Source organism: Schistocerca serialis, chromosome 1 (assembly GCF_023864345.2).
Source record: "Schistocerca serialis cubense isolate TAMUIC-IGC-003099 chromosome 1, iqSchSeri2.2, whole genome shotgun sequence".
Classification (NCBI taxonomy): Eukaryota; Metazoa; Arthropoda; class Insecta; order Orthoptera; family Acrididae; genus Schistocerca; species Schistocerca serialis.
Window position 1 is genome coordinate 567019145 of NC_064638.1, and position 18942 is coordinate 567038086.

The 18942-nt window shown below is 42.2% G+C and overlaps 1 protein-coding gene across 4 annotated transcripts in view; it reads right to left on the minus strand.

Annotated features, from left to right (window-relative positions):
* LOC126475985 (protein abrupt-like) overlaps positions 1–18942 on the minus strand; it is a 270298-nt gene that overhangs the window by 61554 nt on the left and 189802 nt on the right. For 3 of the 4 annotated variants that reach the window (XM_050103507.1, XM_050103510.1, XM_050103509.1), the window contains exon 9: positions 1781–1901. The exons of the other annotated variant lie outside the window; for it this stretch is intronic. In XM_050103507.1, coding sequence (XP_049959464.1) covers positions 1781–1901 — 121 coding nt within the window. The remainder of the gene's footprint in view (positions 1–1780; positions 1902–18942) is intronic. 4 annotated transcript variants of the gene reach the window in all.

An 18942-nucleotide genomic window follows, 5' to 3' on the forward strand; every position in this document is an offset into this window, starting at 1 on the left:
GCCCTGTCCAGTGTGACACCTAGGTAGACTGGTGTCAGGTAATATTTCAGTTGCTCTCCTCACCATCTGATGTCCAGCTTTTGCTGCACTTCCCTGTTTCATAAATGGAAGGTGATCACTTGAGTTTTACTGGGATTGGGCTTCAGGTGGTTGGCATCATAGTACTTGGAGTGTTCATCCTTTGCTCGAGGCAGTTTTCCCTCTACTTCTTTAAAGGTTTGCCCCTGAACAGTTACTGCTGTGCCATCAGCATAGATGAAGAGCCTAGTACTTGCTGGTATTGGCTGATCATTTGTGCAGATATTGCACAGTGCTGGAGCAAGCACACTGCCTTGGGGGAGACCATTCTTCTGTGTTTGCCTCTTACCCTGTAATAAAACTTGGAATCTACTGTTCTGAAGGAATGTGCTAATAAGGGGTGTTAGTTGGTAGTCCTTAGTAAGGTAATACACTTTCTTTAACAGTTTCCTATGATTCACAGTGTCGTATGCAGCTGTTAGATCAACAAAAGCGACTCCAGTAATCTCACCACACTCAAAACCATCCTCGATGTGCTGGGTTAGATTCAAGATCTGACTGCAGCATGATTCGCCAACACAAAAGCCTGCTTGTTGTGGGATAAACTTCACTTTGAGGGTGGCACTGATTCGGTTAAGTACCAGCCATTCTAATATCTTGAAGGCATGGCATAAAAGGGAGATAGGTCGAAAATTTTTTGGATTGTTTTGTTCCTTCCCAAGCTTAAGTATTGCAATGACTCGAGACTTCCACCACATTTTGGGGATGTGTAGCTTGGCAAAACATGTGTTCATTAGGCTTAGTAGCCACTCTATCGTTTTACAGCTGAAGTTCTTTATCTGTCCAATTGTAAGGTCATCGACACCTGCAGCCTTATGCATCTTCAAACTGGAGATGGCAGCTTCAAATTCAGCCATGGAGAAGGGAGCCCTAAGAAAATAATAATCTGTTTCTGGATCATGCAGAAGAGAGTCTTTGGGCATCCTTCCTTTTATTTTGCCAATCCGCACGAGCTGGGTTGCCACTGTATCAGGAATCACACTCGTAAAATTGTCTTGTGATATTACAGAGTCGCCTCTCAGGTTTTTAAGCAGTTTCCAGGCTTGTCTACTGTTCAGCTTCATGTCGAAGTTCTCTACCAGGTTACTCTACTTGGCCTTGCGAGTTGCTGAAATGGCTTGCAGCAATATTTCACCAGCTTGGATCATTTCTTCTGCAAATGGATCCTCTTTATAGAGAGTTTGGTATCTTTCTAACAAAAGTTTGTCATCACTGGACATGCCTGGAACATACTGAGTTCTGCATCCTCTCGGAAGTTTTCCTCGAAACTTGTTGGACACATTTGATGAAGGTTTCATACAATTCAGGTTGTGGTGGAATATTTATCACTTTTGAGTCAAGCTCTTCACTGAACGTCTGCCAGTCAGCCTTCTTGAAGTTAAACCTCCTCTTGAATGGTACCGCTTCAGTCCTACAGTCAGACCTACAGTCTTCATACACTGTACAGCTACCTTTGAAGAAACCTCTTTTCCACCTGTCACCGTTAAAAGAAGGTGGGAGCTTTGGATCACGGATCAGATGTGGGTCATGAGCCTCAGCCAGATATTAATATAAAGAATGGAATGGAACAGTTGTGTGGGACATATGGTTAGCATAATTATTGTAAAAGAGTGAACAAAGCAGAACAAACTCAAGATATCTAACAAGAGCCTGGAAACTACTTCTGTTCTTAATATATTAAACACTAAAACTAGATGCTTACTTGAGTCCAAGGAGTTTAGATCCACGTACCCTCAGCGCAGCAGCACTTTCTTTACACTTGTATGCCAGTACCTGCTTCACTTTGCTGCGCTCGATGGTGGGAAAATGTGTACCAACATATGCTGTAAATGATATGTATGAATGTAACAAATATATACAAATTATACTACCTACATGTCTTACAAATTATATAACTAAATTTAATTGTGCTAATTTGCATCAACAAACTTCACTGGCCAGCACCCTTTCATCTTTTAGTTTCTGTTTTGATTACCACAGTTCTCACACCCTCTTTTGATGTGTTACTGGCCACATTAGTACTAACCAAACATTATATCCCTGAGTCTAAACCTTTTGATAAATTATAGAAGGGTTTTTATTCAAAGCACACGATTCACCGTTTCCCTTACAAAGAAATGTTTTTCCGCATAATGGTCATATCACAAATCCTAGGCCAAATGTTCAGTCTCCCTTTGTCCCTGAGATTATTTTTTGTTTATTGATATGATGTTCACATTTGTCAGTCCATTGTATATGAATAAAAAATAAAGCTGGTGTGTACACTGCCATATAAGTTGTTGTGTGAGCCAGTTCCCAGGATATATCTCCCATCAGATAATGCCTTGTAAAGCACTCTGGAGAGCACTTCAATATCTGAGTGTAGGTCAGCCTTACCTTTTTTATTACAAGAAAAGTCTGAAGTGGCAGTTGACAATATTTTACCGAATACTGTAATCTCTAACAAATGAAAAAGCAAAGGGCTAATAAGAACATGCAGCATGAAAGTACATTTAACTGTCTTCCAAATAGCAATTTGTTCTTAGAGGCAACATAACAAAGTAGGGAACCTGTCAGCAAAAACAAAGTGTGGAGTGCATTGTGAGGCTGGAACATGTGACTGGACCTTCCGAAGAGGGGCACTAAGTGCCCAAAACCAGCCAAGAAATTAAATTTCTTATATGCAACTGGTTGCCTATTATTTCATTATAGAAGGACTCCTGTTGTTAAAGATGGATAAAATACTAAAAAACAAGGGAAACTAAATCCAAGAAAAATGAAAAGGGAAAAGAAATGGTAAACAAAAGTAACTAAAACAGAGAATAATTCACCTAGAAACCAACAAGCTAACCATTTACGTCACTAACATTTTTATCATTTCAATTTTCTCTTCTTCACTTTATTCCTTCTTCCTTTTCAGTAAAAAACAGTATAAAATGTTTTGAAAATTCTAAAAACTAGCCTGCATTTCTGTGCACTGCTGCTACCAGATTCCCAAATATAATTCCCACAACTCTCAATGAAACTATTGTCATAAAGAATTAAACTATGAGGCACATTGCCAACAATCTTTGAGAGATGAGACTAAGCACAAATATAGCAGAATAACAGAACTTACAAAAGTAAGTCACTAAGTATCTAAAAACAGCTTTTATACACATCAAAAAAGTTTTGCATCACCCCAGTTATCACAGACACAGTCCCTTTGACAGTTTAGATGTAAACAACCATGCATGGAGCAGTGCCTATTAGACGGAGAGTGTCAAACAGCCAATCAGTTCCAGTCATTCGACCAGGAAAGAGGTACACAGCTTGTGTTGTCTGTAGTTCAACCATGCCGAGACGGTCAATACTGTGGTTTGATCACTTATGCATTGTTACTCTGTGTCAGGAAGGGCTCTCAACAAGGGAAGTGTCCAGGTGTCACGGAGTGAACCAAAGCAATGTTATTTGTACATGGAGGAGATACAGAGAGACAGGAACTGCCTATGACAAGCCTCGCTCAGGCTGCCCAAGGGCTACTACTGCAGTGAATAACTGCTACCTATGGATTATGGCTTGGAGGAACCCTGACAGCAATGCCACCATGTTGAATAATGCATTTCGTGCAACCACAGAATGTCGTGTTACGACTCAAACTGTGCACAATAGGCTGTATGATGCACAGCTTCACTCTCAATGTCCACAGCGAGGTCCATCTTTGCAACCACAACACCATGCAGCACAGTACAGATCGGCCCAACAACATGCCGAATGGACTGATCAGGACTGGCATCACGTTCTCTTCGGCAATGAATGTTGCATATGCCTTCAACCAGACAATAGTTGGAGACGTGTTTGGAGGCAACCCGGTCAGACTGAATGCCTTAGACACACTGTCCAGCGAGTGCAGCAAGGAGGAGGTTCCCTGGTGTTTTGGGGTGGCATTATGTGTGGCCGACGTGCACCGCTAGTCATCATGGAAGGTGCCATAACGGCCATCCTCCAACCAATAGTGCAACAATATCGGCAGCATATTGGCAAGGCATTCGTCTTCATGGATGGTAATTCACGCCCCCATCATGCATATCTTGTGAATGACTTCCCTCAGGATACCAACATCGCTCGACTAGAGTGGCCAACATGTTCTCCAGACATGAACCCTTCCAAACACATTGGGATAGATTGAAAAGGGCTGTTTATGGACGACATGACCCACCAAACACTCTGAGGGATCTACACTGAATCACCATTGATTGGGACAGTCTGGACCAACCGTGCCTTGATGAACTTGCAGATAGTATGCCATGATGAATACAGGCATGCATCAATGCAAGAGGACGGGCTACTTGGTATTAGAGGTACCAGTGTGTACAGCAATCTGAACCACCACCTCTGACGTGTTGTGAACAGCACTGTAAAGCATGTCCGGAGTTATGGTGAGGCATTGGCGTCGGATGTTGTCTTTCAGCATCCCTAGAGATGTTGGTCGATCACGATACACTTGCTTCTTCAGGTAACGCCAAAGCCAATAATCGCACGGACTGAGGTCTGGGGACCTGGGAGGCCAAGCATGACGAAAGTGGCGGCTGAGCACACGATCATCACCAAACGACGCGTGCAAGAGATCTTTTATGCGTCTAGCAATATGGGGTGGAGTGCCATCATGCATAAACATTATACGTTCCAGCAGGTGTTTATCAGCCAGGCTGGGGATGATGCGATTCTGTAACATATCGGTGTACCTCTCACCCATCATGGTAGCAGTTACAAAACCAGAATCACGCATTTCCTCGAAGAAAAAATGCCCGATAACGGTGGATGTGGTAAATCCAACCCATACCGTGACTTTCTCGTCGTGCAATGGAGTTTCCACGACAGATCTAGGATTTTCGGTAGCCCAAATTCTGCAGTTGTGGGTGTTGACAGACCCTCGGAGCACGAAATGAGCTTCGTCGGTCCACAACACGTTACTCAATCAATCGTCATCTTCCGCCATCTTTTGAAACGCCCACACCACAAATGCCCTCCGCTTAACTAAATCGCCAGGTAACAGTTCATGATGCCGATGGATTTTGTACGGGTAGCATCGGAGGGTATGCCTAAGTGCCAACCAAACAATAGTGTATGGAATGCCGGTGTGACGTGCGAATTTTGTACGGGTAGCATCGGAGGGTATGCCTAAGTGCCAACCAAACAATAGTGTATGGAATGCCGGTGTGACGTGCGACTGCACGAGCGCTGACTTCCCCGTGCATAGATGAATCCACTACAGTCTCCATTTCTTCCTGAACTGTCTCAGCAGCATTAAGCATTGTGCTCGGTCGGCCACTATGGGGCCTATCGTATAAACAACTCATGCCTTCGAACTTCGAAATCATTCTCGCCACATCTGCATTTGTCAACGGAACTTTACCCGTTCGAATCATCTTCCTATGGCAATAGGATTGTAACGCTGAACTAGCACATTCCCCATTCTGATAACACAGCTTCACTAAAAGCTCCTTTTCAGATAACGTCAACATGCTGCGACTGCTGGCGCATCTGATTCTCTCTATAATTACAGCTCCTTTTATACGCGATTGTCATGCACAGTCACTGACATTTTGCTGTCCAGCGCCATCTGTTGGACATTTTGTGAGCTTTTTTTTTTTTTTTTAAATAAAACCCCATGTCATTCCAAGCATGTGTGTCAATTTTTACCTCTCCATTCTACATTATTTCGTGGTTTATTAAGTTTTTAAATTTATACTGACTTTTTGATCACCCGGAATTCATCCAGATCTTTGAGGCACTTTGTCCATCACTGCACAAGTTTTCTAATGACCTAAGGAACAAAAAATAGTATTCAGTTGAGCAACAAGTCATGTATGCACCACTTCCTTTGCCTCTCGACTGGATGCAAACTGTTGACCTCTTTAACATGAATTTGAGTGAAACAAACTAATGATATGCCAATGAAGATGTTGCTATTTTGTCATCAGGTATTTGATTTCTAGTTGGAAGTGATGAATCTATAGTACATTAATACTGGATGACATACTGTCATGAGAGATTCTCCAAGTGTCCAAAATTTTAAAATATTTATTATAACAGTCTCAGTTGTAATAATCATATTTTAATGTTAGTGATGATTAATTCCTGAAAAATTTCATGTACATTAGTTTATCAGTCCCACGGGCTCTGATATATACTCAATCAGTTGCTCTTGTGCTCTCCCCTTAGTTAGTTTGGCACCAATATCACACAAACCTTATGAAAGCTACATCTATTATGCATTATTTCCCATGAAGAACCATGACCAATGCCCACATGGTTTGTGACTTCACTGACAGTCACTTATCAGTCAATCAGCCTTGTTCAATGATGGCATTAGCAATGAACGTGGATGGACCCTGCTGTTTCATTGTTCTTCAAGCCTGTCCACTGCTTGTGCACTGTTAAATGCTCTGGCAATCCATTTGCCCATGGTAAAATGCTGCCCTCATATAGTGCTGAAAGTGTTCTATGGATTTTTATTAGTGTTACTCAAACCAAAAAAAGAGCAGATTACAACAAACTGTTTTTCACTGGCACAAGTGGAGAGAGCCATAGTCATGTTTACTTCACAACTAATTGTGGACTGATGTACTGTTTAAATCTGAATTAAACAGAGGGAATGGCTCCATCTAGCAGTGAGAATGGTGTCATCTAGCAGTTAACTACAACAAAAGTGCAGAGAATGACTCACTGTTACAGGTCTGAAAATATTTAATAAACCTTATAAACAAAATAATTCTGACAGCCACAAGGAAGTGCCAAAAAAGAACCAGTATGAGCAAAACGAGAAAATTTCTTGACCTCACACAGAGCTAGTGTTGATAACAAAGAAATTTTGTTTTCATTATATCAGTACATGTTGCACAATGATGTAAGTGAAATGTCTTCTTGATTTACGGAATGGTTTTGATGATATGCCAAGGCTGGAGAGAAAGCCAATATGTGCTCAATATACCTGCCACAGGCAGTTGGGGAGGGGGGGGGGGGGGGGGGGGAGAAGGTGGGGTGTGAAGGAAGTCCTGCCTGCAGCTACGAGGTTGGAGGGTGCAATCATTTGCAAGTTGTGGAACATGTTGGCACCAATGATGCCTGTTACTTTAGTTCTAAGGCCATCCTCAGTTCCTGCAGACAGCTAGCGAAACTGATGAAGACTGCTGACTTTGCTTGAAGGGTACAAGCAGAGCCTACAATTTGACAGAATTGATTGGGATCCTTCAGTTTGGAGCTGAAAGAAGGGTCTCAAAAAGATGCTCCATCAATTCTGTGGTCATCTTGGCTGACCATTTTCGGATCTGCAGTATGGTGTGCAATATAGAAAGGAAGCAGCTGTTCAGGGGGCACAGTAAGTGCTGAGTGCATTTTTTAGGGCAAGTGATAGGGGTCCTTTGATGAACATTCACCATTCAATATACAACAAACAAAATAAGACCACATACAAAATGAAGATATTTCGAATATCAAGATTTTGACAAAAAATTGACAAAGCATTCATAACAAATTCCCTGAATCCACTGCCCTCCAGGAAAGCTCTCATACCCATACACGGAACTGAGAGCTGGATGAACTACAAAGAAGGCACCTCCAAAATATTTATCACGGCATGGAACATATTTCGAAAAGACTAATTAAACATCATAGGTTGGGGATGGTTCATTGCAATTGACAAAAACAATGTGTGTATCCAGGTCAAAATGGAGTCCGACTGCAAAGTTATCAGGACTGAGTAACCGGTCTACATAAACGAAAATTAACCATCATATATTTTTACCAGACACCTGATTCCAAGGTAACCATTGTAGAATTATTCAAAGAAAGTTTCTGTAGTGTGGAAGTATTCTGATCATGCAATTTTAGTTGTTGGCATACAATAACTTGCACCATTATAAATTAGCAGCCAGCCTGTTGTGGCAGTAAAGTACAGTAATGGGAAAGCTGAAGTTTTAAATTTCACACTTAAAAAAATCATTCATGCAAGAAAATCATACACCACACAAACTTCCATACAGAGGACACATAAATTAGTATCACTGGTACTGAAAAGCAACTTAAAGTGTTGAAAACAGGTAATTTGAAGGTCCAAATCAAATCCCCACACTATTTACAGAAAATACTCTTTGGCATTAGCCCTTCACTTAACATGCATTTATTGCTAATCTGTTACCTAGTGCACCCGCAATATTGCAGACCAATATCCCTCATTCACAACCCTCATCCCCCGTGAGTGAGGTGTGCACAGTGGTTAGCATACTGAACTTGCATTCGGGAGGACGATGGTTCAAACCCAAGTCCGGCCATCCTGATTTACGTTTTCTGTGATTTTCCTAAATCACTAAGCAAATGCTGGGATGCTTCCTTTGAAAGGGCACAGCTGATTTCCTTCCCCATCCTTCCCTCATCCAAGCTTGTGCTTGACCTCATTGTCAATGGGACATTAAACACTAGTCTCTTCCTCCTCATGTCTTTTTGACATAAAATTCTTGAGCATATTCTAAGTGTGAATCTAATAAATTTCCTGTGGAGAGAAAAGATTCTGTCCACAAACTGCCAAGTATTTAGAAAACACGGCTTGTGAAAAATGTAACTTGCCTTTTCTCACGATACCCTGCAAACCATGGTTGAAGGGAAACAGGCAGATTTCATACTCCTAGATTTCCAGAAATTACTTGGCACAACACTACACACTAGACTGTTAACAAAGGAATATTGAATAAGTTCTCGTACATCAGTGGCTTGAAATCTTTTTAAGTAATAGGCTCCAGTATGTTGTCCTAAATTGTCAATGTTCATTAGAGACAAAGGTATTGCCAGGAGTGACCTATGAAATTATGACAAAGACTGCTTGTCATAGTTCATCTATAAAGGACACCACATAAAGAACACTTGCCAGACCCATTCTGGAGTATTGCTCAAGCATTTGGGATACACGTCAAAATTAAAGAAAGATATCAAAGCAAGACTGGCAATGGCAAGGAAAGCGTTTCTGAAGAAGAGAAATTTGTTAACATCGAGTATAGATTTAAGTGTCAGGAAGTCATTTCTGAAAGTATTTGTATGGAGTGTAGCCATGTATGGAAGTGAAACATGGACAATAAATAGTGTAGACAAGAGGAGAATAGAAGCTTTCGAAATGTGGTGCTACAGAAGAATGCTGAAGATTAGATGGGTAGATCACATAACTAATGAGGAGGTACTGAATAGGATTGGGGAGAAGAGGAGTTTGTGGCACAACTTGACCAGAAGAAGGGATCGGTTGGTAGGACATGTTCTGAGGCATCAAGGGATCACCAATTTAGTATTGGAGGGCAGCGTGGAGGGTAAAAATCGTAGGGGGAGACCAAGAGATGAATACACTAAGCAGATTCAGAAGGATGTAGGTTGCAGTAGGTACTGGGAGATGAAGAAGCTTGCACAGGATAGAGTAGCATGGAGAGCTGCATGAAACCAGTCTCAGGACTTAAGACCACAACAACAACAACATCAAAGCAAGTCAGAGGCATGCTGCTACATTTGTTAGCAGCAGGTTCAATCAGGATAAGAGCATCACAGAAATGAAAAGTGAATTCAAATGGGAATTCCTGGAGGGTTGAAGACATTCTTTTCCCTAATCAGTATTGAGAAAGTTCAGAGAACCATTATTTGCGATAGAGAGCAGTACGATTCTATGCCACCAATGTACATCGTGTAATGATCACAAAGACAACATAAGAGAAATGAGGGTTTACATGGAAGCATATAGACCATTGTTTTTTCCTTGCTCAGTTTGCAAGTGAACAGGAAAGGGAAATGGTTAGCAATGGTAGCAATGTAGGTTGATGTAGATGTAAAAGTAGTCAAATTGTGTGTGTTTCATTGAAGTGAATAAACTGGGACACCACTTAATCATTTTAGTATCTGATCCTGATTCAGATTCCCCGTGCAGCCTGAGTATTGAAATGGAAAACAGGTCAGAGATACTCAGGCTACATACTCAAACAGCAGTGTGTTGCTGCCCAAGGCGTCGCTGCAGCAAGTATGTCACATGGAGCTGTTCACTGATGTGAGACTGCCTCTACATGCCTTAGCTTGGCACTTGCCGGTCAGTCTCTTGCTGGTTTTTGAAGCCCTTAATTATGGGCCTTTGAACAGTTGAGTTTTGACCTTCCATGTTTTATGTTTTTGATTTGGATTGCTTCCTGGAATGTTGTATATGCTTAAAATAACTCTGCTACACCCTGGACTTGTTTTATGGTTAGTCATTCATTTTGTGAACTCTGACATCATCAACCTCCGGGATTATCTGTTTGCTGCATCAGTCTCTGTGTTGTTATCACCAGTGCGAGTGATCGTAAACTGTGTTCTACCTGTGGAGAGTAGGATAGAAAAGTGGTGATGAGAACTTTCTCACAATGCAACTGTTTCAGTGAAGCATGGATCCTGGGTTTAAAGTTGTAGTAGCAGCTGCAACAACTACTGCTGCAACTGCAACAGCAAGAAAAAAGTAGGACGCCTAGCAGCAGCACCAACAACAACTGCAACACCAGCAACAACAGGAAAAACCATGGATTTCCACCAGCAACAGCAGAAATTGCTGTTACAATTGCTGCAAAAACAACAGCCAGCAGCTGCAGTTTCCTTGCTTCCCCCTCCACCATTTGCTTGTTTTGACAAGACAAGAGTTTGGAGGTCTATTTACATCATTTTTGTTTCACTGCAAGATAAGCCAAATAACTGACCCTAAATGTCAGTGCATGTTCTTACTGTCTTCTAGTAACTACTTGTATGCAGTTGTGTAGAAACTATGCTCACTCTAAGAACCTAAGTGGCTTGAGTCTTTCTGAAGTTTTTGATTTGCTGACTGATTATTACAGTTGTCAAACCCATGTCACTGAGACCAGCCTAAAATTTAATGAATGTCTTGAGCAACATCAGCATTCCTAAGCAGTATGGGCTGCTGCCTTGTAGGATTTTGACATATAAGTATGCTTTTTCCTCTCAACAGTGTGGCCCAACACATGTGGTACCCTTCATGCATGATGTTATTATACGTCTCACTCCTGACAGAGAAGTTAGTACAAAGACTTTAGAGCTGTATGATCCAGCCCAGAGAGATGTGTTACAAATTACCAAACCTCACAATGTAACTACATCGGTACAAGCTATGTTTCACAATTCTTCTAGTGTCGCCACTGTTAGTAGTATTAGTTGACATTGTGCTCTACGATCAACAGATGACTTCTAGTCACTGTCATCATCAGCATTACCGAGAACCCCTTCGTCCAGTTCGTGCATTTTTGTCAGGTTCTATAGTAGAGTTGCACAGCACGTGCTGATAGTCTGTTTATCTGCATAGTTTAGTTTACCACGGTCTTTAGTATGGACAGGGACTGCGATTGTTGTGTGCAGATGCGAGCTGAGTTGGTGACACTTCGCTCTCAGCTTCTGGCTGTGATGGCTTCGGTTACACAGCTTGAGGCTGCAGTGGATGGGCATCACTGTTGTGGGCCGGCCGCAGGATCCAACGGACGTCCAGCACGTCAGAGTCCTCCGATCGGTCCTCACCGGTGGCCAACATAGTTACTGACCCCTCACCTGTGGTCGAGTGGGAGGTCGCCCTGGGGCGAAGCAGGTGGCGAAAGACTTCCCAGGCGGCTGCACATAAGGCCTCCCAGTTTGTCTGACAAACAGGTTCCAGGTGCTGTCTGTGGCAGACACTGTCACTGAGCCAGATGCTGTCGCCTGTCCTGTTTCAGAGGAAGCCACTCAGCCTGCAAGATCTGGTCAATCACAGAGGGTAGGATTATTGGTAGTTAGGGACTCCAACGTTAGGCGTGTTATGGGGCCCCTGAGGGACTTGGCTGACAAGAAGGGTAAGAAATCCAATGTGCACTCCATGTGCACACTGAGTGGAGTCATTCCAGATGTGGAAAGGGTCCTCCCAGATGCCATGAAGAGCACAGGGTGCAGCCAACTGCAGGTGGTGGCTCACGTCGGTACCAATGATGTGTGTCACTTTGGATCATAAGAGATTCTCTCTGGTTTCGAACAGCTAACATAAGTGGTAAAGGCTGCCAGTCTCGCTTGCAAGATGAAAGCAGAGCTGATCATTTGCACCGATTGTGGACCTCTGGTACAGAGCCGAGTTGAGGGTCTTAATCAGAGGCTCAGACGGTTCTGCGACCATGTAGCCTGCAGATTCCTCTACTTGCGCCAAAGGGTGGTTGGGTTTCGGGTTCCACTGAACAGGTCAGGTGTCCACTATACGCAGGAGGCAGCTACATGGGTAGCAGGGGCTGTGTGGCGTGGACTGGGTGGTTTTTTAGGTTAGAGGGTCTCGAGAAAACACAAGAAGGGCTTCAGTCACAAAGGGTGCAGGCTGAACACAGGAAAAATGTAGATACAAGAACCATTGATATAACAGTTGTAAATTGTCATAGCTGTGTTGGGAAAGTACCAGAGCTCCAAGCGCTAATAGAAAGCACTGATACTCAAATTGTTATAGGCACTGAAAGCTGGCTAAAGCTGGATATAAGCACAGCCGAAATTTTTGCAAAGAACCTAACGGTGTTCCGAAAGGATAGGCTAAATATGGTTGGCGGTGGGGTTGCTGTTAGAAGTAGTCTAACTTGTCACAAAATTGAAGTAAATATTTCATGTGAGTGAGTATGGGCAGAGGTCATTGTTGGCAACCAGAATAAAATAATAATTGGATCCTTATACCGACCTCCCAATTCAAGATGATACAGTTGCTGAAATGTTCAAAGAAAACTTGCGTTTGATTTCGAACACGTACCCGAATCATACGATGATAGTTGGTGGTGACTTTAATTTACACTCGATATGTTGGCGAAAATACATGTTTAATTCCGGAGGTATGCATTAAATATCATCCGAATATGTGCTAAATGCATTCTCTGAAAATTATCTCGAGCAATTAGTTCATGAGCCCACGCGAATAGTAAACGGTTGTGAAAACACATGTGACCTCTTAGCAACAAATAATGCTGAGTTAATAACGAGCATCAAAACCAATTCAAGGAATAGTGAACACAGGGTTGTCGTAGCAGGATTGAATATTGTAATCCTCAAATCCTCAAAAAATAAGCGAAAAATATACCTATTCGAAAAACCAGATAAAAATTCACTTGACACCTTCCTGAGAGACAATCTCCACTCACTCTAAATTAATAATATAAGTTCAGACCAAATGTGGCTTGAATTCAAAGAAATAGTATCGGCAGCAATTGAGAGATTTATACCAAATAAATTAACAAACGACGGAGGTGATCCTCCTTGGTACAAAAAACGGGTTAGAACAAAACAAACATGCCAAATTTAAACATACACAAAATCCCCAAGATTGGTGATCTTTTACAGAAGCTCGAAATTTACACCGACTTCAATGCGATATGCTTATAACAGTTTCCATTATGAAACTTTGTCTCGAAACCTGGCAGAAAATCCAAAGAGATTCTGGTTGTATGTGAAGTATGTTAGTGGCAAGAAACAATCAATGCCTTCTTTGCGTGATACAAATGGAGATATATTGAAGTCAGTGCTGCCAAAGCAGTTACTAAACACAGCCTTCTGAAATGCCTTCACAAAAGAAGATGAAGTAAATATTCCAGAATTGAGAACAGCTGCCAACATGAATAACATAGAAGTAAATATACTCGGAGTAGTGAAGCAACTTAAATCACTTAATAAAAGCAAGTCTTCTGGTCCAGACTGTATATCAATTAGGTTCCTTTTGGAGTATGCTGATGCATTAGCTCCATACTTAACAATCATATACAACCGTTCACTCGACGAAACATCCGTACCCAAAGACTGGATGTTTCACAGGTCACACCAATATTCAAGAAAGGTAGTAGGAGTAATCCACTAAATTACAGGCCCATATCGTTAACGTCAATATGCAGCAGGATTTTAGATTGGTTCAAATGGCTCTGAGGACTATGGGACTTAACATCTATGGTCATCAGTCCCCTAGAACTTAGAACTACTTAAACCTAACTAACCTAAGGACAGCACACAACACCCAGCCATCACGAGGCAGGGAAAATCCCTGACCCCGCCGGGAATCGAACCCGGGAACCCGGGCGTGGGAAGCGAGAACGCTACCGCACGACCACGAGATGCGGGCGGGATTTTAGAATATATATTGTGTTTGAACATAATGAATTACCTCCAAGAAAACCGTCTATTGACACACAGTCAACATGGGTTTAGAAAACATCATTCTTGTGAAACACAACTAGCTCTTTATTCACATGAAGTGCTGAGTGCTATTGACAAGGGATTTCAGATGAATTCCGTATTTCTGGATTTCCGGAATGCTTTTGACACTGTACCAAACAGTCATCGAGTAAAACAAAAGTTCTACATAAATGATTTGGGAGATAATCTGAGCAGCCATTTTTGGTTGTTTGCAGATGACGCTGTCATTTATCGACTAATAAACTCATCAGAAGATCAAAACAAACCACAAAACAATTTAGAAGAAATATCGGAATGGTGTGAAAAGTGGCAGTTGACCTTAAATAATGAAAAGTGTGAGGTCATCCACATGAGTGCTAAAAGGAACGTGTTAAACTTCAGTTACATGATAAATCAGCCTAATCTAAAAGCCATAAATTCAACTAAATACCTAGGTATTACAATTACGAACAATTTAAATTGGAAGGAATGCATAGAAAATGTTGTGGGGAAGGCTAACCAAAGACTGCATTTTATTGGCAGGACACTTAGAAAATGTAACAGACCTACTAAGAAGACTGCCTACACTACGCTTGTCCATCCTCTTTTAGAATACTGTTGCATGGTGTGGGATCCTTACCAGATAGGACTGACTGTTTACATCGAAAAAGTTCAAACAAAGGCAGCACATTTTGTATTAGCGCGAAATATGGGAGAGAGTGTCACAGAAATGATACAGGATTTGGGATAGACATCATCAAAAGAAAGGCGCTTTTCGTTGCGAAGGAATCTTCTCACGAAATTCCAATCACCAACTTTCTCCTCGAAATGGGAAAATATTTTGTTGACACCGACTCACAGAGGGAGGAACGATCACCAAGATAAAATAAGGGAAATTAGAGCTCGTATGGAAAGATATAGGTGTTCATTCTTCCCGCACTATATACGAGATTGGAATAATAGAGAATTGTGAAGGTGGTTCAATGAACCCTCTGCCAGGCGCTTAAATGTGATTTGCAGAGTATCCATGTAGATGTAGATGTAGTCCAGTGATACGGGATTCAGTAGTTAGGGATCCACCACCATTATTGTCCACAGACAAACAAAAACAGAATTGTTTTGTTCGCCATCATTGTCACAAAACTGGTATGTGTCCCAAAACGAGCAGAAGCTCATAAAACAGTTTCCTCCCCATTATCTTTAAAGGGTCCAAAAAAGGTTTGTGCCATCAAATCATGTCTGGATTGCAGCCCACAGTATCAATGCTGTCACTACCCATTACTGATTTTTCCATGACATCACTTGCTTCGCATGCTGCAACCTGGATCACCTCATGAGTGTCTGTTTCAGCGAGCATGGGCCTACACCTTCAGTTGTCAGTGCGCTGCACGCTATCTTGCCAGTGCCCTTGGCAGCAGTAGATGGGACGTCGAGACTCATGTTTCAATGGTACATTAATGGGGAACACGAGATTTCCAATTAGACATTGGCATGGCATGTGCTGGTACATAAGGGCATGTACCGGCACAATGTCTCTCCTCATCTGAAGTTCCTTCAATGCAGGGTATTGACATACAGATGCCAGTCAATCCCATTGCAGACTCAGATCATAATCCAAGCCAAGTATAAAAATGTAGCTGGGCAACTAATCCCGCTAGCGGTCAACCCTTGGATGACGACTAACATTTTTGGCTTAGAAACTTCTGCACTTTTTGGTTTTCAAATTCAGGACAAGGTGAATTAGCATCAACCATGATAGCTTTCACAGAACATTATACGTTATATGAGCAATTTAAGTAACTGTTTGAACCTACATTATTTTGTACAACAGAGATCCAGGGCCACATATGCTTAAAGCAAATGGCACTGCCTAAGTTTCTTAGAACTTGTCCGGGGTATTTAGCATGAACAAATAAATTAAAGGGCAACCAGATAAGTTGCAAAGTATGGGAGTTATATTCCCAATATTGTCTAATAAACGGGCTATCCCAATGGTCATATTTAAGAAACCAAATTGATCACTCAGAATATTTGGTGATTTAAGTTTACCATTAATGCTCAAGCACATGTCTGTCTGTACCCAATTCCTCAGCCAGAGGAACTGCTGGCAAAATTAGTTATGAACCATTATTTTTCAAATATAGATCTCACTGATGCCTACTTTCAACTGTCTGATGAAGATCAGATGTAGGAGTTTTATGTGATTAATTCACCATTCGGCATGTATTGTTATAAAAGGCTGTGACCTGCGGTCACAAGCACTCCTGCGATATTTCTGAGATACCCAGAGCAACTCACCCAAGGTATCCCCAACTGTGTTTTAACTGACTCACTGATTACTGGAACCACGTGAGAGTAGGACCTGCACAAATGTTGTTTCAGGAGCTCTAGGTCTATGGTCTTCGTTGTCGACTTGACAAATGCAGTTTCTTTGAGTCGAGTGTCAAGTACCTGGGACATATATTAAGTAAAGAAGGAACCACTTCCACATAGGATCATGCGGACACAATCACTAACTTACCAGCTCCTAAGAACTTCAAAAAACTACTGTCACTCCTCAGCAAAGTCAATTATCATGTAAAGTTTATTCCCAATGCAGCCTAGATTTCCCACGTGCTTAATCAATTGCATAAAAAAGAAGATGTCAGATGTGTGCCAGAAGACTTTCTTGCAACTTAAAAAGAGCCTTAGGTTGGATCATTGTTTACTGATGTTCCATCCCAGCAAACATTTAACACTTGCTGCTGATGAGTTCGATTGTGTCATTGGTGGGATATGTTGTCCCACGAATACGCCAATGACACAGAACAGCTCATTACAATCACATCTAAAACATTAAAAGCAGCACTTCAAAAATTATTTGCAAATTGAGATAGAGGCGTTGGTTATCATATATGGCAACACAAAATTTTATGTGTATCTCTATGGTACCAAGTTCCAACTGATCATTGATCACAAGCTTTTCATTTTGCTGTTTGGTCCCCATTCCAAACTTCTCGATAAAACAGCATAGTGGCTGCAATGGTGGTCATTTTTCCTTAGTAGCTAAATCTACAAGATCCATTATCAACCCATCATGCAGCTTTCAAAAGCTGACAACCTGTTCCACTTGCTGTGTGACCCAGATGCAGAATTTGATAGGCATGAAGCACTGTGTTCTACTTTAGATGCAAATTAGTGACACACGCTTCACAAATTCCTGATTACAGAATGTGGAAAAACATGTTGCAATCTGCTACTCCACAGTGTGAAGTCTTCTGTACAGTGGGGTCAGCTGGAGCAGCTGCCTAAGGGCACTGACCAGAATGTCACAACTATTTTTTCTTACGGCACTGGTTTAACATCATTGGTGTTGTCAGTTTGTTACTTACAGACAATTCTGAATGCCACTTGGAAGTTCCTCCCACGCTCTGCCACGGGGTACTGAAGCCCCTCACTGAGGAATGTGCAGGCCGAAAGCAATAGTGTGGCGTCTCTGTACTGGCTTGTTGTTGAAGCTGCGGCCATTATGAAGCAGCCCCAGCACAGTCTTTAAACCCTGGCCACACCTGCCATATCAATTTCACTAAACAGTTATTGGGAACAATGTACCACAGTAGCTACTATCTATGCCTTGTCCATTCCACCCTGGTTTCTGACAATGGCCCTCAATTCATGGCATCTGCGTTTATTGATTTTTGTAAATGCATTAGCACTTACCACCATCACTTTTCGTCCTGTATTCAATTCAGAAGCTGAGTAGGAGGTCAGGGCCTCCAAAATACTGATACATAAAATAATAACAACAGCAATTCCACTGAAGCAATGACCAGCTTCCTCAGAACCCACCAGTCCACCCCCCAGTAAACAGATGCAGATCAGCAAAACTTTTACACATGTGCAGACCCTGCACACCTGTGTTTTTAAGGCTGCAGATGGTCAGGGTTGTTTAATGAAGCTTCAAAATCAGCTCTATCTGCAGCGAGGGGCATCAACCCTCCCTCCAACCATTCAACTGCTGGCAATACGCAACATATGCAATGACACCAGTGACACGGCTGCCTGCTGCCACTGCAACTTCTGCTCTCATGTACTGCACCAACAACTGGGTGACAGTGGCTAGTGATGGGAACTGACAGAGGTGAAACCACTTCCACCCCGTAGACCATTTGTGGCTCCCTCTGACACCAGTAATCCCCTCATCACATTATGAATGAGGTGGATTATTTTCAGACCCAGGTGACCAAGGAGGCCAAATAATTGTGCACATTTCCTACATAGTCAGCACCCATGCGATGACCTTCCACATGAGCCTTTGGCAGGGCTTCTAGTGTCCCCCCCCCCCACCATTTTCCTCTCAATGAAGTTGGCACAGGCCTGCCACTTCTGGTCATATATACTGATTAAAATGGCAGGGAGAGGGATTAGTATCTGACAGTGATTCGGACTCCCCACGAAGCTGAGTACTGGTATGGAGAACAGGTCCCAGATACTCAGGCTACATACTGAAGCAACAATTTGCTCCCATTCGAGGCACTGCCGCTGCAAGCATGTCACATGGAGCTGTCTACTGATGCAAGACTGCCCGTAAATACCACAGCCAGGCACCTTCTGGTCAGGCTGTCACAAATCTTTGAAGCCTTTAGTTACACGCCACTGAACAGTAGAGTTTTAGCCTGTCTGTTTTATGCTTCTGATTTACATTGCTTCCTG